The sequence below is a fragment of the Dendrobates tinctorius genome, unplaced genomic scaffold (genome assembly GCF_039654945.1).
Source record: "Dendrobates tinctorius isolate UK_male_01 unplaced genomic scaffold, ASM3965494v1 ptg000020l, whole genome shotgun sequence".
NCBI lineage: Eukaryota > Metazoa > Chordata > Amphibia > Anura > Dendrobatidae > Dendrobates > Dendrobates tinctorius.
In genome coordinates, this window is record NW_027361688.1 from 9,295,325 (window position 1) to 9,321,579 (window position 26,255).

The 26,255-nt window shown below is 47.3% G+C and overlaps 1 protein-coding gene across 1 annotated transcript; it reads right to left on the reverse strand.

Annotated features, from left to right (window-relative positions):
• Positions 1 to 1,560: 1,560 nt before the first annotated feature.
• Positions 1,561 to 23,375, reverse strand: SINHCAF (SIN3-HDAC complex associated factor). The gene is made up of 6 exons (XM_073567627.1): positions 23,220 to 23,375; positions 8,806 to 8,946; positions 7,564 to 7,663; positions 6,971 to 7,091; positions 6,644 to 6,800; positions 1,561 to 3,826 (listed from the first exon to the last, which is right to left on the reverse strand). The coding sequence occupies exons 2-6, from the start codon at positions 8,931 to 8,933 to the stop codon at positions 3,709 to 3,711; spliced, it is 624 nt and encodes a 207-aa protein (XP_073423728.1). The 5' UTR covers positions 8,934 to 8,946; positions 23,220 to 23,375; the 3' UTR covers positions 1,561 to 3,708.
• Positions 23,376 to 26,255: the final 2,880 nt, after the last annotated feature.

Below are 26,255 nucleotides of genomic sequence, written 5' to 3' on the forward strand. Positions count from 1 at the left end.
CGATGCTTCCCTTTAACCCCCGGTACACCGCGATCGTGTTTGATCGCGGTGTGCAAGGGGTTAACGTGTCGGGGGCGGTCCGTGACCGCCCCTGACACATTGTGCCGGGTGTCAGCTATGATAATTAGCTGACACTCGGCCGCGATCAGCGGCGCTCACCACGTGGGCGCCGCTGATCTCAATGACGTAATATTCCGTCCATGGTAATTAGGTCCATGGTCACATGGACGGAATATTACGTCAATTGTAGGTAAGGGGTTAAAATAAAATGCACTTATGTGCTGAGTGAAGAGATTTATCAATTCTTCCTCCATCCACAGAAGTTATGTGATCATTATATATAAGGAGGGAGTAGGACCTGATGGGTCATAGGAGACTTAGAAAGATCTGCTATGCTGCATTTCCCTTCTAACTGGGTCCAATGTATTAGCCTCAGTTACAGGGGAAATTATATGAAAACATTTAAATGCTCCCCCCAAAAAAAAGTATTTTATGACCTTATGGGGAGCTAAATATGTAAAACAAATAAAAAAAAAAAAATATATAATGATATCTGCCATACAGTGCCAGGGATATAGGCCTTCATATTTGCTTTCTACAGCAAGGGGATGTGGCTCACTGGATTCCCTGGGGGCACATCTTTTGACTTTTCTGCCTTTTTATCCTGTAAGCTCCACCCTTCTTTATAAATACCAAAGATTTGCACAAAATAAAACGGCTAATATATCGAACCAATGGTACCGCTTCACCGCACGATGTTGTAAGGCATTTTATAGACCAGGCAATGCTCCCTGTGAAAAAGGTATGGAAATTAGCTCTCTTCCCATGGAAAAGGGTCTCTCTCATGTTGCAGGAAGTAGATGACACTAGAGACTGCATTATTTTTCCTGATGGAGAGTGAATTTCCATATATATCTTTTTTCTCCAGGAAGCATTGCCTGACCCATGACTCCCCAGTGTCAGCAAGTGGCCTCCACAACTACAAACATTACTCACCCCTACTCACCGTATATCTAAAGCAAAGGCACTTCTATCAGCTAACCAGAACATTGGTCTTACACTGCAAAACCATAATAGAGCCATCTCTTACTTTCTGAGGAAACACAAATTTAGGTCAATCTTTAATCAGGAGTCAAGACTTGTTAAAGAGAGCGATTTAGGCCTCATTCACTTTTTGGTTCACTTCACTCTAGGTGAACAAGAGGTGGTGAACAAGAGGTGGCAAACACTGGACTCCACTGCAGAACTGAAGACTCACCCGGACAACAGAGGAGCGGAGGTGGAATAAGGCCAGGGCTTTTTCCCCCACAATCTGGGTTCAGATCGCGGCTGCAATTTAGAGTCAGGAGACCCAGTCAGTCTGGGCATTCCAGACCATATACAGACCCTGAAATATACCAGTCTGAACTCACCCTAAAGAGTCCAGTAGGGATGATTTTTTATTTTATTTTCGTAAAACAGAGCTTAGTTGCAATACCCGTCAACCCATGGGCAGTTGGGTAAAAATAAAAAAATTAAAATAAAAAACATGTTTTCCCCTATCCACAAATGACACCAAAATTAATAACCAAAGTTTTTATTACAAACAATATATAAAAAAACTGAGTATAAAACCACAAAAATGCTACAGGTATCAATTATAAATACACAAAAGCATCACATCGAAATAAGAGATTTTTTCCAGTTTGACATTCACAATAGCTGCCCACAAACTATACAGTTTGCTAGAGGTATCAGAGTGATAAAAGGGTTAAGGTAGACTCCGTCTGTCTCAAGGAGTCTGAGGGCGGCCATAAACATTGGGGTGCATTGAGACGACCGAGATTGGACCAAAACCCACACAGTGGCCGGCGGGTCTCCTGACTGGAGTGCGATGGCTTCATAACCTTTTATGAAGCGGTCACACTTGTGTCAGGAGACCCGCTGGCTAAGGATGAGCAAATTCGTGGAAGTTCAGGTTCTGGTATCAAAACCACATTAAAAACCGTGAGCACCCCAAAATGTACCGACCTCTCCCATGATGACATGTTAGAAGAGATCACGATTGGGCATGTTGAAATGCAACATGCCCAATCTTTTTAGTTCTCAGGGAAGACAAGCCGATGCCAGAGTCATCTCTCCCTAAGGAGAAAAACATTAATGTTCTGGTAATTGACTCCTGCACATCAAAGTCACTTTACATAGCAAAGGCAGCCATGTTTTTTTTTTTTCTTTTTTCATCATTTTGTTGTTGTTTTTTTTTTTTTAATAGAAGGGCCTGTACAAAACTGGCTGCAGTCACAGCCTACAAGTGACTAAAGTATACAAGTCTGTCAGTAAAGGATAACATTTTTACCATGTAGCTTAATGACCTGAAGCAGGTCAACATATTATTGCTCCCGCTGAACATCAGGGGGGGGTTTAAAAATGGAAAAAAAAAAAAAAAAAAAAAAAATCATATATCAGATCTTCATACATACACTGGTCATTTATTGTTTTATTCAGATAACTGTAATAAAGGACTAGAAAAATCCAAATCCAGCTCCACGGCTCAAATGAACTAACCTAGATCATAAAACCCTATGGCGATCGAAGATCAGTTCACACGAAGGCATTACGGCCATCAATTCAAAACAAACACAACTGTGTGGTAAAACACTTGGTCTCCTGCTGTGAAAAAAAACAAAAACACCACAATACTATAAGGTTCCACAAGTGGTAGATTTGCTGCAGAAAATACATTTACATGTCCCATTAAAGAAACAGAATATAGTCACATGTAATAAACAGATTTTTGTCCGCTGCCTGTGAAAATGGCCTTATAGACCAAAAATATTGCATATAGTAATGATTGCTAGAGGTATACCACAGTCCTTGCCTTCTCATAATCTGTCGATGGGGGAATATATAAAAATACTGAAGTTGGAAAAAAAAAAAAAAAAAAATCTGTTTATACAGAATTTTTCTTCATTTTAAACCTCAAAATTAAGAGTTAGATTGTGGATTTTTTTTTTTTTTTTAAAGAAAAACACAATCCAGACTTTGGTTGTACAAACAAGTCATCCATAGTAGGAATAAAAAAAATAAATAAAAATAAAATTAGGAATGCATAGCCAGTTTAAGGCAACAAGAAAAAGGCACGTCCAATGTCGTCCTGAGTAGTCCTGTGTATAAGAACGTTACGGGGGTCCTCACCCGAAGTCACTCTGCAAACTCCAGTGAGATCCCATCCCAATACAAGCTATAGAAGAGTTGATGGTTTCTATACACCTCATCCAGTTTGGGGTGGGGGAGAGGTTTGCATCACAGCCCATATTAAAAAAAAAAAAAAAAAAAAAAAAAAAAAGTGGTACATATGAAGTAGAATAAAATAACCCAATCCTGTCTATTCGGAAAACAAAAAATAAAAAGTGAAAAATATACATATAGACATACTCCCGCTCTCTATACATAGACACCAATTCAAGCATGAATTGGGGATTGTACAGATTTGGAAGGTAACGTCCCTTCAGTACTTTAATCTGCAGCAACTGGCAAACCATTATATAAAAACAACATAACAGGGGAATGGCCTCAAACATACATTATAAACATCTTAAATATGTTTTTTTTTTTATCTACACAAACAAAAAACTGCATAAAAAAGTACAATATAACAAAATAAAGTGGTGCATTAACAGTTTAGACCCTGCCCCTGAATAGGTAGTGTTACACATCATGGCAACCTGCTCATCTTTTCTCGTTTTCCTCTGTTTTCTTATTACCGCAGCACGGTTTGTACTGTTGGGCGTCGATGAGTATTTCACCATAACGGCCTTTGTAGATTATCCCACAGCAAACTTTCTGCCTGAAATGGAAAGTGGGGTTAGGGTTGGGGGACAAATACTTAAAGGTGGCAGAAATAGTTTATAAAATTGTTCAAAAATACCTGAAATTTGACAGGGGGGCAGGTCTTTCCCCCTCTGACAGACGCCTGGCATCCATCAGTCATTTCGTATTTGGCGCCGCCTCCTCAGTGTTCTTTTGAAATGCTGGCGCCTGCACTGTACTATAGTTTTGTGGGCATGCGCAGTTAGCTCTGCCAGACGTGCCCGTGCTCTCAGATCACATCCTGGCCTTCATATCGCGCGGCCACAGATCCCGCCCTGCAGTCGCTTATGATTTTTTCACACTGCGGGGCTGGGAATCTTGGGCATGCACAGTAGTTATCTGTGGCTCTCATGCCCAAGATTCCCAGCCCCGCAGTGTGAAAAAATCATAGGCGACTGCGGGGCGGGATCTGTGGCCGCATGATATGAAGGCCAGGATGTGATCTGAGAGCACGGGCACGTCGGGCAGCGCTAACTGCGCACAGTGGCGTATCTATGGGGGGGGCAGCTGGGGCATTTGCCCCGGGCGCAGCCAGCAGGGGGGCGCAGTCGGGCCGCCTAATGCAGCGGTCCGCAGTGTCCTCCCTGGCGGCTGCGTTCTGCCGCCCCCCCCCCGGCCTGGGAGTCGGCGGTTCTCTGTGTCAGCTGTCAAGCTGACAGCCGGCGCAGAGAAGGAGCGCGTGCCGGCTCCCAGGGAACAATTGTACTGGCGTCTATACAGACGCCAGTACACTTGAAGCTCTGACCGCTGGGTCAGAGCAACATCAGCAGCGTGATCAGGTCATGTGATCACACTGCTGACGTCACTCCCCGGCGCCCAGAGAGAACCCTGGTGGCAAGTGTGCTCCACTGTGGAGCTGAAGAACCACCGAAGATGGGAGATGAGGGGGAGTTAATAAGTGGAGATGGGGGGGGCGTTAATGAGTGGGGATGGGGGTTAATGTGTGTGGGGGTTAATGAGTGGGGGGGATTTGGAGTGGTGATGGGGTTTAATGAGTGGGGATTGGGTTAATGTGTGGGGGGATTTGGAGTGGGGATGGGGGATTTAATGTGTGTGGGGGATTGGGGATGGGGATTTAATGTGTGGGGAGATTTGAGGACACAAAATGAAGAGTATGTATGAGGAAACAGTATGGGGGATTGGTGGGGGTGCAGACAGTATGGGGAGCGGACAGGTTAATGTAAGTGGAGACAGTATGGGGAGACAGGGGTATGTGTGAGCAGACAGTATAGAGAGTGAGGGGGTAAATATATGAGGAGACAGTATGGTGAAAATGAGGGATGATAGAGGAGACAGTATGAGGAAGGAGGGGAATAGTGTGAGGCGACAGTATGTTGCAGATATTTTTATTTAGGAGCATTATAATGACACTTCTATCTTTAAGGGCATCGTGTGGAGATTTGCTGCAGAAGACCGGAGAAGATGGAAGTCTGCAGAGACGGCTGGTGATGAGAAAACTCATCATGGGGTCTGATCAAGAAGAAAAGGAGAACGACTCCAGAGACGTCATCTATAAGGTACTTGGAAGTAAATGTTATTTGTGCTACTGACTAATTCTCATGGTTTTATTTGTTAGGAACATTAAAGGGGTTGTCCAGGTTTGTGCTGAGTCTGCAGTCATTCCTTGTGACTGCAGACGTCTGAATTCTCACAGTGCTCACTGAAGGCTGTCAGGATTCTCTCGTGCCGGTAATCTACATACATACGGTCACATGCTGACTAGACATGTGTGGCCTCACTCAATGAAAGTGAACGGAGCGAGGCCGGGCACGTCTAGTCGGAGTGTGGCCAGAAGTATACAAATCACATACTTGTGCTGACATGACTGTATATCGGCAAGGGAGAATCCTAAAAGTGTGCAGTGCATTCGTTGTGAGAATTCAGAAGCTGCAATGTCAGGTTTCAGCTCTGCAGGTTCCAGTACTCATCACATGGACACTTCACTCATATGCGATTTTCATAGTTATGGTCCTGTGACAACGAGCTTCTCTCAGTTTATTACTGAACATAAGAGAGCATTAGGGAGAGCAGCTCGTGGGTACATGGCAAAGTGTGAAAGTCGCATATGTACTTGGGGGGGGGGGGGGTGCTGAACCAAACTCTTGCCCCGGGTGCCAGAAAGCCTAGATACGCCTCTGACTGCGCATGCCCACAAAACTATAGTACAGCGCAGGCGCCAGCATTTCAAAAGAACACTGAGGAGGCGGTGCCAAATACGAAATGACTGATGGATGCGAGGCGTCTGTCAGAGGGGGAAAGACCTGCCCCCCGTCAAACTTCAGGTATTTTTGAACAATTTTATAAACGATTATTTCTGCAGTGGAACGGAAGCTAAGTAACAGAGCCACCTTGACAGAATGAAGCATTAGTGCTGCACAACTTGCCTCTATTACTTAAAACCAGCTGGGGGGGGGGGGGGGGGTGACAGGTTCCCTTTAAGTAAAATTCTACTAAATAATATGCAAAAAGTAATAAAAGAAAAATCAAATATGCAGTGAATATTATATATTTTTTTTTTACTTCTTAGATCTGGCAAGTCACAAAAGTGGACTTCAGGGGGGACCAAGTTTAACACCAGCAAAAAAAAAACAAAACAAAAAAACCCACCCCATTGCAAAGGTTGTGTTACAGATTGCAGCTCAGCTCCACTGACATGAGCAGGGTGATGATGCAATACCACATACAACCAGTTAACAGGTGTGGCGCTGTTCTTGGAGGAAAACAGCCATGTTTATACGATCTCGAAGATTATCATCGTCAGGCAAACGGTAGTGTAAGAATACAGGCGCGTTACCTTTTCCAGTATGTTGGATCCAGGAAGGAGAACGTGGAGTTCCTGCTGGAAGCGGTGTGGAATTCAGTGTCAGTTTCTGTGTCGGAGTGGTTGCTACAAGAGGAGGAGGAGGAGTGTGTGGGTGACGTACTGGAAGCAGTGCTGTGCGCCCCAGAATCTGGAAAAAAAAAAAAAAAACCCCGTCAGACTGCAAAATTTAGTAAATACAAAATGAAAAATTATGGTGCAACATCCCCCTCCAAAAAACCCCCCCAAAAAAACTTGCAGGCGATTAAAAATATAGATTCCAACATGATAGAAAGTCATTTTACAAATTCAAGATCTTACAAAGGCTTTTCTTCATCTTTAAGACTTTTCTGTTCTTCAACCTCTGTGCAGCCAGCATTCGGAGCCTTTTAGGCCTGATCCGCAGAGCTTTTAGGTTGGGCCCACCACGAGCATCTACAACCTGCATAAAAGAAAAAAAAAAAAAAAAAAGCAAGAATGGTCACATGGACAATTCATACTAGGCTACCGTCAACTTCTATGTAAACCCCTCTCAAAAGTAAGACGCACAACCACTATTCCAATAAAAGGGTCATACCTTAGAAACAGCACTAAATATTTATGGTACATGTTCCTGTCATTCCTACTGGAAATGTATGAATAAATTACAAATGGGCGTCACCATACGTCTTGTCAAAATGGCGCGTGTCAGCACTAGTTAGAAAGTTTCAGACTATGGCCATAAACCCAAAATTGTCAATATATTCATAAATTTGAAAGGAACATCAAAGAAACACAGAAGTAACAGAATTGTTATTTTACGGGGAATACTAGTATTTACTAAAAACAGACATGGCGGGAAAGGTGAAATGTATCCACATACGTATTTAGCTTCCTGTAATGCTGGAAGGAAAAAGGATAAAGAAGACACATACATGATTCCAGTTTTTCTTGGAGCCAGAGGGAAGTTTCTTCCATCTCTTTACCAAAAGGACACAAGCATTGCAGATATCACCGGTACGCATTTCTCGAAGTCTATAAGGCCGATGGGTGGGCGGGACAAAAGGGAAAAAGAAAAACAAAACACCTGTTAGGTTAAAGCAATATACAGGAAACCCAATTATATTTTTATAACCAATTTTCGTTTTATGATCAGAAATAAGACAAAACAATCACAATTTGGCTTACAAATTAGAGGATAAGAAAGAATGTAGTAAAATGAAAATGAACTATTAGGAAATGTTTCCCCCTAGTGGCATCAAAACATTGTGCTATAGAACAGAAAAAAAGAAAGTCCAACAGAAGTTATAATTGACGCCAAAACAAGGTGACTCCATCCCCATACACATTACAATTCTTATAAAACCACATCACTAAATAAGACTAAATACACACATAGGGAAGAAGAAACCTGTTCAAAACCCAACATGATCCCAACTCTTGCTTTGGGCCCTAAAATAGTCCCAGGGAGCCCAGACGGTCTCAAATCTGTCCAATCTTGCATGCAATAAGACTGTCATGTGTTACATCCTGCGGATGCCGGCTATGCTATCCAATAACTTCTGATGAAACATTTAGTAGGTATATATAGCCAGGTCCAGCTCAACTTCCAAAAAGAACGTTTTGTATTAAGGTTTTCAACTTTTCCCAATATCCGGCCAGCCCAGGGAAAGACAAGAAAATGTGGAACCAAGAAATTGGTGATAAGCAACAACGCCAGCAAAACTCATCTGGGAGCTAATGGCTCAGCCAGTTCTGTATGAGGAGAACCCCAAACCCTGTAAATATCTGATATTTACCCTTTATTAGACGTACCTTTCTTACAAAACCTCTCACATTCCGTTGAGAAACCGCCAAAGAACTCTAAGTTATAGCAAATTTAGATTTTATAGCGTCACACGAGAGAACTTCCAATGTGTTTTGATCCACCATCCCCCTATCTAAAATAATCCGGCCGAAATCCACGGGTGGACCATTGTCTGTTCAACAACTGAACATTTTGATATGGATAACCAATATACTGTAATTACAAGAACTATCTGACAATATCCATTTATGAAGATAGGAATAAACCTTGAACTAACCAGCTCTTGTTAAACTACACACTGGCTGACGAAGGCATATTTAGTCAAGCACCACAAAACCAAACATACAAACCAGCAAGACGATGTTCTTACCCAAAACAATCCAGGAAATCGCCCTCATAGCGCTTGCTGTCCGTAAATCGACTGCTGGAGGATTTGACTTTGCAGATGCAGCAGCCCCTGGAGCTTCTGTAGGTCTTTGGTTTGTAAAATCCAATCATGTTTTTTCTTCTCCTGGGGCAAGGTAAAAAAGAGTAAGAAAAGGGTTAATTTCAACCAAATTGAAGAATCTACTAAACACATGGCAGTGCCCAGAGGGAAGTGGGTTATGTTCCCTTACTACGAGCACATGTTGAGTAATTGTAAAGGAAAAAGAAAAAAAAGTCAAAAGCAAAAAGTATAATAGAAAAACGTCACCACTTCTGTATATTTTGCCCACTCCTAGTTTTGACTTACAAATATTAAGCTAAAAAAACCTCAATGTGTGCACATGGCCTTAATATGAGGAACTGCCAGAAAGAACGGCGGGACACAACTTGATGAAAACCAATATAGCCGATAATGGTAGATATAAGGAGCCTATAATAAGATATATACTTGGAGGTTACAGCACTTTCCAGACCAACAGATATAGGAGTTATATTGTGTGGTCTTCAGGTTCCTCAATACATATACCATATATCATCTCATAAGCCACAAAAGCTCCACATGGCATCATAGGAGGAGATCAAAGCCCTGGATCAGAGGATAAGTAAGACTGGATGATCTTCTGAGCCTTGAGGGCTTCTTCGATTTCGAGTTAATGGCATTAATTGAAGAAATCAGAGATGAGAAATGTGTGCAAGAACCTCCAGCACCATCTATGGAACCACGATTTATAAAGAAAGATCCACGGCTACAAGCAAGCTTGTATCACAGGTTTGGACAAGGGCCCCAAATTGCTTAAAGGGAATCTGTCAGTAAGATCAACCCTCCTTAGTGTTCTCTACCTGCATATAGGTCATATTAAAGTTTAATAAAATGAGACCCTGATATCTGCGATTTATTGTCTTATTCCAGATTTTTCTTAATATGTAAGGCCTGTTTCACCCTTCTGTTTGTCACCATCAGTCAAAATCCGCCGTTTTGCTAAAAAAACAGATCCGCCATTTTTCTTTGCGGATCCGTTTTTTTACCTATTGACTTGCATTGTCAGCGGATTTTGACTGATGATGGTCCGTTGCGTCCATATTTGTGCGGATCCGCCAAAATTTTGGCGTCCGCTGAGATCACCAAACGGAGTCTGTAACTTATTTTTCTCTGCGGATCTGCATTTTCCCTTTTTAACCCTCAATCTTGTCTGGCTGCTGGAAGAAAATCTCTCTCTCTCCTTACCTGCCTCCTCCACTTCTCGCCCGATCTCCAGCCACCATGTCCTCCACTTCTCGCACGGTCTCCAGCCGCCATGTCCTCCACTTCTCGCCCGGTCTCCAGCCGCCATGTCCTCCACTTCTCGCCCGGTCTCCAGCCGAGCATCGCGGTAATTCCCCCCCCCCAGGCGCGGTTCCTTTAAATTTTTACCATTGGCGGATCCGTACATCCGCCGACCCCCGTTTCTGTCAGTCCGCCTGCGGATCCGTTTTCCGCTGTTTTGGCGGATTTTGACAGAAAAAGAGGGATTTTGGGTTCTTACCGTAAAATCTCTTTCTTGGAGCCTTCATTGGGGGACACAGAATACCATAGGTGTATGCTGCTGCTAGGAGGCTGACACTATGCAAATCAAGAAAATTAGCTCCTCCCCGGCAGTATACACCCACCGACAGGCACCAAGCATCTCAGTTGGTGAAAAAGCAGTAGGAGAAGCAACAAAAAACCATGAACATATGTACCAACCCAACAAGGGACTCGAAGACCCAACACGGTACAACTTAAACAGGGAGGGTGCCGTGTCCCCCAATGAAGGCTCCAAGAAAGATTTTACAGTAAGAACCCAAAATCCCTCTTTATCGCCTTATTGGGGGACACAATACCATGGGACGTTCCAAAGCAGTCCCGAGGGTGGGAACAGCAATAAAAGGAACGACAGAAGGAAGGGCTTAGGTCGGCCGGTGCGCGACCGCCGCCTGCAGAACCTTCCTTCCAGGAGCTGCATCAGACGAGGCCTGGGTATGAACCCTGTAGAACCTCGCAGAGGTGTGCAAAGACGACCAGGTCGCGGCCCTGCAAAGTTGTAAGGCCGAAGCTTGGTGTCGCACAGCCCAAGAAGCCCCTACAGCCCAGGTGGAGTGGGCTTTCACTCCCGGAGGGGGCCGTTTCTCCTGAAGTCGGTAGGCTTCCAGGATGGTAGACCGAATCCAGCGCGCAATCGTGGATTTGGAGGCCGGAAGACCTTTCCGGCGACCCTCAAATGACCAGCAGGGAATCAGATTGGCGAAAAGAAGCGGTCCTGGCAAGGTAAACACGCAAGGCTCTCACTACATCCAGTTTGTGGAGCGACTTTTCCAGAGGATGAGTAGGCGCAGGACAAAACGATGGAAGGACGATATCTTCGTTAATGTGAAAGTGAGATACCACTTTTGGAAGGAAGGAAGGAAGGAACTGGCCTGAGAACAACCTTATCTTGGTGGAGGATAAGGTACGGAGAACGACAGGATAAGGCCACCAGCTCAGAAACTCTCCTGATGGATGTAATGGCGATTAGAAAAGCTACCTTCCATGAAAGAAAAAAGACAGAGGGATGTTCTGGATTGGTTCGAACGGCACCTTCTGGAGAGCGCCAAGAACAAGATTGAGATCCCATGGATCTATCGGAGAATGATGAGGAGGAGCCACATGGGCAACTCCTTGGAGAAAAGTCTTGACCTGCGGTAAGGAAGCTAGATCTTTCAGGAAGAGGATTGCTAGGGCAGACACCTGGCCTTTGAGAGTATTGAGGGAGAGGCCCGCATCCAAACCAGATTGGAGGAAACCAAGAATGGATGGAATGGAGAATAACAGTGGAAAAACATCGTTATCGCACCAACGGAAAAAAGTCTTCCAGTACCTATGGTAAATGCGGGAGGAAGCTGGCTTCCGAGCCTTGATCATGGTCTGAATGACCCGGCTGGAAAACCCCGATTCCCTCAGAATTGCGGCCTCAACGGCCATGCCGTTAAACTCAGAGACTGAGAATTCTGGTGGTAAAAGGGGCCTTGTGAGAAGATCTGGAAGCCTCCAGGGGACGTCCGCGAGCATGTACACCAACTCCGCGTACCAAGGGCGTCTCGGCCAGTCTGGAGCCACTAGGATGACTGGGATGCCCTCTGACTATCTTTTTGACCACTCTTGGGATGAGGGCAAGGGGAGGAAACTGGTAAGGCAGTTGGAACTGGGACCACGGAATTACTAGGGCGTCGCAGCCGACGGCTAGAGGATCCCTGGACCTGGCTGCAAAGTGAGGAACTTTGCTGTTGATCCGAGATGCCATGAGTTCGACGTCCGGGGTGCCCCAACGCTGGCATATCTGACTGAAGACTGTGGGATGAAGGGACCATTCGCCTGACGCTAGACCTTGGCGACTCAAGAAGTCGGCTGCCCAATTTTCCACCCCTGGAATGTGAACAGCGGAGATCGCCGGAACGTGACACACTGCCCAGCGCAGTATCCTTGCCACCTCTGACATTACCTGCCTGCTGTGAGTACCGCCCTGGTGGTTTATGTACGCCACAGCCGTCGCGTTGTCTGACTGAATGCGGACTGGTTTGCCTACGAGGAGATGCTGCCAACGAAGGAGAGCAAGGAAGATTGCCCTGATCTCCAGAAGGTTGATGGGCAGAAGAGTCTCCTGGGCGTTCCAGCGCCCTTGGGCCGTTTTCTGATGGTAAACCGCCCCCCATCCTAGAAGACTGGCATCGGTGGTGATGACCTGCCACCGAGGCGGAAGACCTTCCGCGGAGAACTGACGCCGGCAATGTCCACCAAGTCAGCGACTGTCTGACTGAGCGGAAGAAGAATGGGGAGGTCCAGAGAAAACGAGGACTTGTCCCAGACTGACAGGAGGAACAGTTGGAGAGGGCGAGAGTGGAATAGTGCGAAGGGCACTGCTTCTATGGAAGCTATCATCTTCCCCAGGACCCTCATGCAGAACCGAAGGGACATGATCCTCGAGCGTTGAAGGGACTGGATCCCCTTGCAAAGGGTTGAAAACTTGTCCCTCAGTAGAAACACCCGGGCTAGATTTGTGTCGAACTCCATGCCCAAAAAGGTCAGACGCTGGGTAGGGCGCAGGATGGACTTCTCCTTGTTGACTATCCATCCGAGGCGGCTGAGGGCATCCAAGGTTATCTGAAGACTGTGAAGACAGTCTTGGCGGGACGAGCCCTTGATCAGGAGATCGTCCAGGTAAGGAATGATAAGAATCCCTCTGGATCGAAGGATGGCCATGACTGTTGCCATCACCTTCGTAAAGACACGGGGAGCAGAGGCTAGTCTGAAGGGGAGGGCCGTGAACTGATAGTGATTGTCCTGAATCGCAAAGCGGAGGTATCTCTGATGCCGCAGAGAAATGGAGATGTGGAGGTAGGCATCCTGTATGTCCACAGAGCAGAGAAACTCTCCGGGTTCCATCGAGGCTATTACCGAACACAGAGACTCCATCTTGAAGTGACGGATCTTCACGTGGCGATTGAGCAACTTGAGGTCCAAAATTGGACAAAGAGAGCCGTCCTTTTTCGGGACTACGAAGAGATTCGAGTAGAACTCTGAAAACCGTTCGTTTGTAGGAATGGGAACGATGACCCCAGCAGAAAGGAGGGAGGAGACGGCCTGAAGGAACCCTGGAATCTGTGACCGCTGTCTTGGGGATCAAGACAGAAAGAAGCGACTGTTTGGGGGGGAAGAAAACTCGATTTTGTATCCAGATGTGATGATTTCCCTGACCCAAGCGTCGTCGACAACGGATAGCCATGCGTCCTTGAAAGAGGAAAGTCTGCCTCCCACCCTGGAAAGATTTCCAGGTGGGGGTGACCCGTCACTTAGATGAAAATCTGCCGGATCGGGAACCTGAGGACCTGGGGGGCTGACCTCTGGATCTCCAGCGGGGAGCCGGCTTATAAGAAGGCTTTCTCCGGTCTCTGGAAGCAGGATTCTGGTCCTGCTGGGATGAACCTTCTGCGGGAGAGAAGGGGAGAAAGGACCTAAATGGCTGAGAAGCCTTCCTGTTAAAGAACCTCCTAGGGTGGGACTGGGGAAGTGCTCTTTCCACCAGTGGCATCCGCGATTATCTGATCCAGCTTGGCGCCAAAGAGCCTAGTGCCGTGAAATGCCAGGTTGGTGAGCGACTTCTTTGAGGTGGTGTCCGCATTCCAAGACTTCAACCAAAGAATGCAGCGTATGGCCACTATGTTGCTGTTAGCTCTAGCTACGCACCCAGCCGCGTCCAAGGAGGCGGCCAAAAGGTATTTGCCCGCATGATTAACTTGGTCTGCTAAATCTGCCAGCTCGTCCTGAGGAGCTGCCGCTGAAATGCCCCTGTGCAGAGTTTTTGCCCAAGCCGAAATGACCTTCGCCACCCAAGCGGAGGCGAAGATAGGACAGAGGGAGGCGCCGGATGCCTCAAAAATTGACTTAGCCAACGACTCTATTTGCCTGTCTGTTGGGTCTTTAAGAGAAGCTCCGTCCGGAAGGGAAAGAACCGTCTTAGAGGAAATACGAGAAACTGGTGGATCTACCTCGGGAGCTTTGGTCCATTTCGTGACTAGATCCGCATCGAAGGGATGTAGTACATCTAAGTACTTGCAGCCTGAAAAACGTTTCTCAGGATGTTGCCAGTGATTGGCTAAGGAAGTGTCGAACCCTTTGTTATTAGGAAAGGTTCGAGATGGAGGCCTCGCTTTCTTAAAGGAAACAGAGCATTTCTGCGGGAGTGCCTTATCCTCCTTTATCTTGAGTGTATGGTATATAGCCGATATGAGACTATCTACCATATCCCGAGTTCTAGCTATGTTGTCCGCCTCTGAGTCAGATCCAGATTGGGAATCGTCTGACCCAGGATCGTCTGTTGAGGATGGAGACGAAGAGCGTAGCCTGAGAGAAGCGGAGGGACCCTGCGAACTGGAAGAAGAGCCAGACAGGACCCGCCTCCTAGAGCCCCTACCCAGCTTGTCCGTCTGAGGGTCGCGGTCAGGTGCTGGCGACTCACCGTGAGAGGCGGTCGGTGCACAGGTGGCTGCAGATAACTGAGGTAACCGCTCTAAGACCTGGACCAGCGATTGAGACACTTGTCAGATCAGAAACCGACTGAGACATCGCCACGGCCCTCTCAGGGGGTGGGGTGGTCTCCACCCGGGGTTCGGAGTGCTCCTGAGGGGCAGACATGGAGAAAGGGCTGCAGGACGGGCAGAGGGGAGACGACTGACCTGATGCCCACTTCTTTCTACTGCGCGCGCAGGCGTAGTGAATAGCGGTGGGTCTAGAACTGAGGGCCCTTGCAGGGTTGGGCATAAGTCTCTGTGGTAGAAATACTACCTGAAAGCAACTGCAGGGGAGAAGCTAAGTCAAGCGCCAGGGAGAGTCAGCGTCGAGCCTACCGAGGTTCAGAAGCAGACAGAACAGCGTTGTGTCCCCCAAGAAAAGATCCGGAGAAGAGGGAGGAAGATGCTCAGCAAAGAAAGGAAAGTGATGCTGGCGGTGGGCAGGGCTTAGCCGCTGCACCGCGCGATTGGCTGAGACCCGAGGAGGGGGGCGCGGTTAATGTCATGCTGACAGGGCTGCAGTGAGAGCAGCCCTGAGATAGGCTGGAGAAGCGCACGAAGAAAGCGCGCGCAGGGAGAGGGAGGACCGCTTTTGAAAATGAAAGTGAAAGCACTCCCTGTGCTTTCACTAGCGACGGCGCGCCCGGGGCCAAGAAAGAGTATACCCTCGCAGATTGAAAGATGGACTGGAGAGGAAGCCCCCCGCAGGACCCCCCCCCCCCCCCCGTGACAGAACGAGCGCGCACCTGCCAGAGCGCTGGGTCACAAGAGCGGGAAATTCAAACAGGAGGAGAGAGGTACCGACACTGACAGCGTGTGAGAGGGTTGCAGGACGCGTGTTAGGAACGGCGCTGTGCTGGCTGGATAGCTGCAGACAGGGTTGAATGGGTCCTTGGTAGATGTATGAGAGCGGAGCTGAAGGGAACATTCAGATAAGCTTACCTGATGTCCCTGAAGAGGATGACCGCAGGGGCCCACGATAGAGCGCAGGCCGCTGGGAGAGACGATCCTCAGTACCCGCACCAAATCTGTATGGTGCAGAAGACTGCTCCAATCCCAGTGTCAGGGGAAACGTCACCGCTGGCGACTGCCGTCTTCCTCTCAGCCCTGTCCTGGGAGAGGGATGAGGAGGGGAATCGGCTAGGACCGGGCACCCATCCATGGCCCATAGCACCTGAGGGTGATAGGGGAAGGTCCTGCCTGCGGGCCTGAGAGTTGCGATGTGGGCAATACCACATTGGTCGCTCAGCAGGATTTATTGGAAAAGCAGGATGAACTCACATCCCGTTTCCTGATGCTGTATCTGGAAAATAAAGGGAAAACATTAATAAACACAACTAAAAAACCTGAAGAGAAAAAGACTAAATGTGGATCTGGGGAGATCCCGGTCCGCCTCCTACAGACACTAAGCACAAACTGAGGTGCTTGGTGCCTGTCGGTGGGTGTATACTGCCGGGGAGGAGCTAATTTTCTTGTTTTGCATAGTGTCAGCCTCCTAGCAGCAGCATACACCCATGGTATTCTGTGTCCCCCAATAAGGCGATAAAGAAAACTGAAGTGTGAAACAGGCCTTAGCTGTTAAGATCCATGGGCTGGACATAGATCTCTCTGTGAATCTGCCTCCAGGGAGCATTTCCTGTGTGAGACATGTAGATCAGGAGAGCAGACTGTCAGTCACTTCTGGAATTGCCAACACTCCCTTTTCAATTAAAATAAGTTCTGGAGGCAGACTATTAAGGATACCCATGTCTCGGTCATAGATCTTAAGAGCTTAATTTACATGTTAATGAAAATCTGGATTTCTCTGGATTAAGACACCCAATTACATATATCAAGATACCATTTTATTCAGCTTCTCATGGCCTGCATACCCATATAGACTGCTTAGGAGGGTTGATCTTTCTGACGGATTACATTTAAAAATGACCTGTCACCAGGTCAAAAAAAAAGTGATTTTTTTTTTTTTTTGTTGCTGCTTTACCCAATAGTTCCAGTGATACACTTTTTTTTTTTCCTTTAAATTCAGGGATGATTTTTTTTTTTTTGGTCTGTACAAGGGAGTGTTGCTCATAGGATCCTCTGGGGCGTGTCTTTAGGCTGCTCTGCAAAATATTACCTTGTATGGAACACCCCCTAGGTAAACACTAAAATTTGCACTTAAGAATTCCCTTATCTCTGGAACAGAGTGTCTGGTCTTTCTTCTACATGGGACCAAGAGGGACTCAAATAATTATGGAGGTTGTCTAGAACCAAGATAGATTATTTTGAATAATCAATATCAGATCGTTGAGGGTCTGACACATGTTGTGTTCTGCAGATAAGCCTCCATTTGTTTCAATAATAGCCGCTATACTCAAGAACAGCCATAAGATCATGCAGGTGCTGTGGTGTCCCGGCACTGTACATTAGGCAGCAGAACCTGCAGGTCTCCACTGATCTGATGTTGATGAATAAAGTATAATCTTTGGTTGAGGACGACCCTTTCTTTTATCCTAGACCATAAATACTGGTGGCTTTTCCACTAAGTTAGTCCATTAAGGTTTTTTTTTTTTTTTTTTTAAGTTTGCCATCCAACTTAAAAAAAAAAAACAAAAAAAAAAAAACACACTACCGGACTAGAAACTTTTTTTCTTCTTTAATGATCTGAGTAAAGTTTACATGTGGTTAGGAGCTGTGAACTAGTCATCTCTTACGTTTCGAGGTCAATAAGACTACGGCCACCACTTAAATGCGGTGCCTTTTTGTCAGCCTCATGACGCTGAGAATAGGCTGTGAATCAGCTGAGCAGGATAAGTGATTTGTGTGCGGTTTGGGTCATCGCTAAGAACACTGACACATACGACGTGACCAACATAACCACAGATGCCATGACCTGACAGCTTCACATGTGGCCACCATCAATCCGACCCTAGAAAAAAAGAAGTCACTACAAGGAACAAAGATCAGCCAACAAGATGTCGTCTTACACAAGTAGCAACGGCAGAGCGTTTACTACAGGAATCTGAGCAATGCATCCGTCACCACACAGGAGGCCACAGAGGACCTTTACAAATCAGGCCAAACATGATCGATCAACCTGCAGCAAAAAATCCAACAGGTTTGGATTGATTTTGCATTGGCCGTGTTGCCATCACAATGCGGCCCCATGAACATCAGATAGATGTAAGGTGACACCGATCTTCATGCCGACCTAGCCTAATTGTGTGCCACTATAAGAAGCAGACCGCAAAGCAAAGCCAGGGGTTCAATTGGGGCATTTTTGTTTCTCCCTATAGCCAATAAAATTATATAGGGCCTGTCACACTAAGCGATATCGCTAGCAATATCGCTGTAACGTCACTGGTTTTGGTGACGTAGCTGCGATATTGCTAGCGATATCGCTATGTCTGATACTTACCTCCGACCGCTCCCACGCTGATTATCGCTGATCGCGCGAGAACGTCCTGGACCGTTTCTCGTCGTCAGCTTCCTGCGGCGCCGACGAGCGACGCGTGGACGCGGGTGGGAGGACGTCAGGATCGCCTCGTCTGACAGGTAAGTAGCGACCCCTGCTATGTCACTGGTGAGATCTGCCTGTGTGGCAGCGCACTAGCGACCACTTAGCGATGCACCAGCGATCCATATCATTGTCGGGATCGCTGGTGCATCGCTAAGTGTGACAGTACCTTTAGTCAAAACCAGGAGATGAAAAATGCAGAAATAGGAAGAGAGTAAGAAAAACGTGCACTATGATTGTTCCACTCCTATTTTGGCTTACAAAATACTGATGTAAAATACTGACCAAATACTGAACATGTGAACGTGACCTTAAAATTGAGAGGCAGTGCACATACCCAACCGTCGCCCCAACCACTATGGGGCTGCTAAGTGGTGCACTTTTTCGGCAGCCTCACAGGCATCCAACCTACCGTGCCATCTTGTAACGGGGCTAAAAAAGTTTCCAGATTGACAGCGTTGAGACTCCCACCCTCTTCCAACTAATAAGTCACATTATTACTGTTGATGAGAGAACGTGGCCAGATTATCTGAGCATGCTCAGGTGCTGTCTTCGGCATGCTCCAACACAACATTTGAGTCGCCGCCACTGTCGAACAGCCAAGAGACATGCAGATGCAGGGACTTGAACATATTATTCAAACATGCAGAAGACACTCCGTTAGCACCCGAGCATGCTCGGATAACACCTTGTCGATCACATTCGCTCATCACTAGTTACAATACATCCTGCAGATAACTTGTGTTAAATGGACAGCCCCTTAAAGAGAATCTGGCACCTCATTTTTGGCATACAAGATGCGTCCACAGCCATCAGCGGCTTATCTACAGCATTTTGTAATACTGTAGATAAGCCCCCAAGGTAACCTGAAAGATAAGAAACACGAGTTAGATTATACTTGCCGGGTGGGGTGCGGTCCGGTGGGTGTCGCGGCTCGGCGCCTCCCATCTTCTAGCGATGACGTCCTCCTTACTTCTGCCACGGCTGGTGCGCAGGCATACTATATCTGTCCTGTTGAGAGCAGAGTAAAGTACTGCAGTGCGCAGGCGCCGGACCTCTCTGACCTTTCCCGGCGCCTGCGCACTGCAGTACTTTACTCTGCCCTCAACAGGACAGATATAGTACACCTGCGCAGGTGTCGCAGCAGAAGTAAGGAGGAAGACGGCATCGTATGAAGATGGGAGGCGCCGGACCGGACCCCTGGGTGAGTATAATCTAACTCGTTTTTCTTCTCTTTCAGGGTACATCGGAGGCTTATCTACAGCAATACAGAATGCTGTAGATAAGCCCCTGATGGCAGTGGCTGCATCTCATAGGCCAAAAATGAGGTGACAGATTCCCTTTAAAAGGAAACGACATGCAGCTCCTCCACCAACTGTTTTCGAAAACCAGAAAAAAAAAAAAAAAAAAAGCGGTCAGCAAATTGGATTGAACTGAATAAGATGTCTTTCAAGTGGTCTTAAAAGCAGAAACACCACCCCCCACAAAAAAAAAAAAAAAAAAGATACCCACCTCTATGTAAATATTCTGTAGCTTGAGGCTGAGTTCACACGTGGCGTTATTTTCACGTTTCCGCGGCGGTTTTAACCGCGAAAAATAAGCATCCCATGCATTCCTATGGGATTCCGCAATGCTGTGCTAATGCTGCGATTTTTACCGCGGCGGAATCGCTTCGCGGTAAAAAACGCAGCATGCTCATTAATTTTGCGGAATCGCGGCGCTCCCGCACCCATAGGAATGCATTGTTCCGCTTACTTCCCGCATGTGGCTTCCCGCATGCACCATGCGAAAAGTAAGCAGAACATTTGCGGATGGTACCCACGATCCGGAGGAGAGGAGACTGTCCTCCGGGCTGTGGGTAACATATCCCTGTAAAAAATAGAATTTAAAATAATAATAATAATAAAAAAAAAAACGGTGTTATTCTTACATTTTATCTTTACTACTGATGCTGCATAGGCGGCCTCAGTAGTAAAAAGTTGGTCACACTTGTCAAACACTATGTTTGACGAGTGTGACCAACCTGTCAATCAGTTATCCAAGCGATGCTACAGATCGCTTGGAAAACGCTAGCATTTTGCAAGCTAATTACACTTGCAAAATGCTAGTTTTTCTGCGGGAAAAATCGCGATTTTCCCGCGGAATGGAATTCCGGAACTCTCGCGGTAATTTCCGCTACGTGTGAACTTAGCCTAAGGCTATGTTCACACACAGCGTTTTTTTCTACAGACAAAACCTGCTCTCTTAGCAGTAACAAGGTCGCAAAAAGAACAAAATCAAAACAAAACACAAAGACAAACTTTGGTACAGATTATGTCTGTCATTTGTCTACAGTACAGACAGACCTGTAGTCAAGTACAAGAGTTCCTACCAATGTGCACCATAACCGTTTTGCATGGGGGAGGAGACGACGTAATCAATTATCTATACGCGTCCCTTTAAATTTGATTTTGATGGAGTTGCCCAAGGATGCAGACTTGGATTCCATTGCATCCAGTTACAGGTCGTATGCTGCTTTATTGACAGAAAACATGGACACCTCTCTGGGGGTGGCACTGCAGTTACATGGCAGGGGATGGCATGGCGGAGGGGCTGCAGTTACATGGCAGGGGATGACATGGCGGAGGGGCTGCAGTTACATGGCAGGGGATGACATGGTGGGGGGGCTGCAGTTCCCTTACATGGCAGGGGATGACATGGTGGGGGGGCTGTAGTTACATGGCAGGGGATGACATAACATGGTAGGGGATGACATGGTAGGGGGGCTACAGTTCCCTTACATGGCAGGGGATGACATGGTGGGGGGGGGGGCTGCAGTTCCCTTACATGGCAGGGGATGACATGGTGGGGGGGGGGGGCTGCAGTTCCCTTACATGGCAGGGGATGACATGGTGGGGGGGGGGGCTGCAGTTCCCTTACATGGCAGGGGATGACATGGTGGGGGGGGGGGGCTGCAGTTCCCTTACATGGCAGGGGATGACATGGTGGGGGGGGGGGGGGCTGCAGTTCCCTTACATGGCAGGGGATGACATGGTGGGGGGGGGGGGGGGCTGCAGTTCCCTTACATGGCAGGGGATGACATGATGGGGGGGGGGGCTGCAGTTCCCTTACATGGCAGGGGATGACATGGTGGGGGGGGGGGGGCTGCAGTTCCCTTACATGGCAGGGGATGACATGGTGGGGGAGGGGGCTGCAGTTCCCTTACATGGCAGGGGATGACATGGTGGGGGGGGCTGCAGTTCCCTTACATGGCAGGGGATGACATGGTGGGGGGGGGGCTGCAGTTCCCTTACATGGCAGGGGATGACATGGTGGAGGGGCTGCAGTTACATGGCAGGGCATGACATGGGGGGGGCCTGCATACATGGCAGGGCATGACATGGTGGGGGGGGCTGCAGTTCCCTTACATGGCAGGGGATGACATGGTGGGGGGGGTGCAGTTACATGGCAGGGGGAGCTGCAGTTACATGGCCGGGGATGACATGGTGGGGGGAGCTGCAGTTACATGGCAGGGAATGACATGGGGGGGGGCGCTGCAGTCACATGGCAGGGGATGACATGGTGGAGGGGCTGCAGTTACATGGCAGGGGATGACATGGTGGAGGGGCTGCAGTTACATGGCAGGGGATGACATGGTGGAGGGGCTGCAGTTACATGGCAGGGGATGACATGGTGCAGGGGCTGCAGTTACATGGCAGGGGATGACATGGCGGAGGGGCTGCAGTTACCTTACATGGCAGGGGATGACATGGTGGAGGGGCTGCAGTTACATGGATGGCAGGGGCTGCAGTGACATGGCAGGGGATGACATGGTGGAGGGGCTGCAGTTACATGGCAGGGGATGACATGGTGGAGGGGCTGCAGTTACATGGCAGGGGATGACATGGTGGAGGGGCTGCAGTTACATGGCAGGGGATGACATGGTGGAGGGGCTGCAGTTACATGGCAGGGGATGACATGGTGCAGGGGCTGCAGTTACATGGCAGGGGATGACATGGCGGAGGGGCTGCAGTTACCTTACATGGCAGGGGATGACATGGTGGAGGGGCTGCAGTTACATGGATGGCAGGGGCTGCAGTGACATGGCAGGGGATGACATGGTGGAGGGGCTGCAGTTACATGGCAGGGGATGACATGGCGGAGGGGCTGCAGTTACCTTACATGGCAGGGGATGACATGGCGGAGGGGCTGCAGTTACATGGATGGCAGGGGCTGCAGTGACATGGCAGGGGATGACATGGGGGGGGGGGGGGGGGTGCTGCAGTCACATGGCAGGGGATGACATGGTGGGCTCTGTGCATGCCTTTGTTTTGCCTGTGCAGCAGTCTGGCCACCCACAGGGCTAAATCCCTGCAAAACTACAAGTACACCCCTCCCCCCCGATACTAAGCAGTGCATCCTCACTATAAGGGGGTGTACATACTTTTAGGTGCATGCACTTCTTGCACTGACTGACATGTGTTGCATTGCATGCTTCCCTAAGTGTCACCGCAGCCCCCCAGCTTGTGCATCACCACAGTCTGCGCCATCTGCACCTCCATGAGGTGAACAATGGAGGAAGCAGCGTGCAGCGCTGACACATGGCACCGACACTGCAGCGTGCACCTCCATCCCTCCTCTCCCCCACACGGACACTTATAGGCGACTTCTGCCCAGTGCGACAATGCTATGTGCGACCATTCCAAGAGACGACAGGAGAAACACGATGCAAACAGCCAAAAGCGTGCCCAGGTACTATCCCCAGAGGCTAACGCGCGATATATCGCGACACAAGCCACGCACACCGCCTATCACGCACTTACTGAAACTTTGTTTTATCTGTTGCAGCGTCCCGGGTCACAAGCTGGTGCAGAAAATGAAGAGAAATGATTCCAACGTCTACTGCGCCTGCGCGGTTCCCACGCTCAGCTACTCTTCAATCAAGCTCATTTGCATGAGGGCGGTGACGTCACTCTTCCCGCTTTCTCTATTGTCCTTTTATGGGAGAGGGTCTGGGCGGGAAAACGTGTGAGGAGGAATTGTCACATCAGTCAGGGGGAGGGCAGACGGCTTCATAACAGAAGCGGTGGTTGGTCCAGGCCCAGCATTGGAGCTGCCTGAAAACAATGGCTGACAGGCCAATACAGTCTTACACCATAACAGCAGGGTGATAGGAAGGCTCCTGTTTTGATTTTCCTGTCAGAAAACCATTTTTTGTTGTCATATCTGACCCCAGTGTCACGTTATGTGGTAATAACTTCGACAGTATCGCTGCAAATCTTACATATTTATTTTTTGTGACGCATTGCACTTTACGCACAAAACTTTTGCCTTTATCTATGAAAGTAGCTGAAAAAAATCTGTTAAAAAACTTCTATCCTTAAAACAGATGGTCATACCACACAAAATACTCCGTAAATAAGGCCCCATTCACACATCAGTTTTTTTGCTGTCAGTCACAATCCGTTGGCTCGACGGATCCATCGCAGATTGAGAAAAACTGATGCAACAGATTCATTTTTTCGACGAAAAATATGATCCGTCCCATCAGTTTTTTCATCCGTTTCTTCCGTTTTTCTACTGATCCGTTTTTTTTAAAAAACGCCCAATGGGAGGCTCCCAAACGTTATTGGCTACTGAAAACCCTATATACGGTATATCTACACGCCATCTTTGACAGGTTGTAGAGCAAGTGGCAAAAATGGAAGGTGTGATTGCGAACGTTGGGAAGATCTATTGTGGATTTTACTTTTGAGGCGAATCGTTTGGAAGCGATCGTTCTTGAAAAGGAGAGAGAAAGACAGCCGCACAGGGCCGGCCCGAACGTATAGGCGAACTAGGCGGCCGCCTAGGGCGCCGACCCAAAGGGGGCGCCAGAGAAAAAAATAGAAAAAATTATAAAAAATCTTTTCAAAAGGCAAAAAGTTTTAGGGATGGAAAGAAAAGTGTACATATTTAAGGGCAAATATGACGCAAGAGAGGTTGGTTGGGTTGGCAACAATTTCGATAGAATCTGAAGTTGCTAAACAAATTAATCTCAGTGACTTAGTGTCATCCTTTTAAAAAAAAAATGCAAGGAAACAAAAATTTTAATTACCTATGGTCGTTTTTGTTTTGTGTTATTGATTACTTTATATATATTCGTCCTATACAACTTCTCAGAAGATTAAAGAGTTAGGAGAGAGTTAATTAATCATTGTTGTTGTGGTTTATTTTGCTCCTAAATGTATATCCCAAGTTTTCATCTACTGCCAAAAATAGCAGGGGCGCAACAAAATAGTTTCGCCTAGGGCGCCGTAATCTCTCGGGCCGACCCTGCAGCCGCATCATGCGTCTGCGCCGGCGTCGTTTTTGGATCCACCCATTCACTGCACGGAGCATGACACGTGGGGTGTATTCTACATTAGATATGGAGTTCAGAGGAAACCCCGAAAAGTTTTTTTTAACTATGTTCGGATGAAAGCAGAAAACTTTGATATTTTGTTTTGCACGTGTTGGAGAACTCATCCGTAGAAATTACACCTATTGCCGCTTCTCAATTTCACCGGCGGAGCGTTTGATGGTTACTCTTCGATAAGCCATTTTTATTGTATCTCCTCCTGTTAAAGCAGACTTATAACTGTAATGTTGTTGCTGGTATTTTGTAGTAATTATTGTCTTTGCCTTTTTTAACAGATTCCTTGCAACTGGCGAATCCCTTTACTCACTTCATTTCCAATTCCGACTCGGGATTTCCACCATATTGGGGATTGTGATACACACCTGCCGCGCATTGTGGGACTGCTTACATGAGGAATATATCCCACAATGGAGAGTTGGCTGGACATTGCTGAAAACTTTCAAAAGATTTGTCAGTTTCCCAATTGCTTGGGTGCAGTGGACGATAAACATATTCGGATCATCAAACCAGCTGCATCTGGCTCTGAATATTTTAATTATAAGAAATATTTCACCACCGTGCTTATGGCCATTGCCAACGCTCAATACAAGTTCATAGCGGTTGCCATTGGGGCCTATGGCCGCTCTAATGACTCTCAAGTAATAATAATAATAAATTTTATTTCTATAGCGCCGACATATTCCGCAGCACTTTACATTTCGGAGGGGATTTGTACAGACAATAGACATTACAGCACCACCCCTGGGTTAGCCCCCCTTAGTGAGAATTTGGGTAAAAAATGATTACATTCGTTAGATCCGGTTTGATCAACCAAAACTAACGTTAGATCACCCCCTACAAAATGAGATATTTATGATCTTTTCCAGGGGGGGCTAGCCCCCCCAACTTTGACATTTGCCGTTTTTCTGGATGGATTCTGATAGATGTTCGTTAGATCCGGTTCGAACAGCAAAAATTGACGTTAGATCTCCTTTCGTTCCCGAGATATTGGGGGTGTCAGTTGGGGGGTTAGCCCCCCCTAATTTGAAATTTGCCGTTTTTTTGATCAGCAAAAATTAACGTTAGATCTTTCGTTCCCGAGATATTGGGGGTGTCAGGTGGGGGAGTTAGGTACGGGTTAGCCCCCCCTAATTTGAAATTTGCCGTTTTTTGGATGGATTCTGATAGATATTCGTTAGATCCGGTTTGATCAGCAAAAATTAACGTTAGATCTCCTTTCGTTCTCGAGGTATTGGGGGGGGGGGGGTTAGGTACGGGTTAGCCCCCCTAATTTGAAATTTGCCATTTTTGGATGGATTCTGATATATATTCGTTCGATCCGGTTTGATCAGCAAAAATTAACATTAGATCTCCTTTCGTTCCCAAGATATTGGGGGCGTCAGGTGGGGGGTTAGCTACAGGTTAGCCCCCCCTGATTTGAATCAGCAAAAATTAACGTTAGATCTCCTTTCGTTCCCGA

Coding starts and splice junctions, on each gene's coding strand:
- SINHCAF (XM_073567627.1), bottom strand. CDS start 8,933: ATGATTGGATTTTACAAACCAAAGACCTACAGAAGCTCCAGGGGCTGC. Junction 7,092..7,563: donor CCAAGAAAAACTGGAATCAT/GTATGTGTCTTC, acceptor TCTTTTATGCAG/GTTGTAGATGCTCGTGGTGG. Junction 3,827..6,643: donor GATCCAACATACTGGAAAAG/GTAACGCGCCTG, acceptor TTTCCATTTCAG/GCAGAAAGTTTGCTGTGGGA.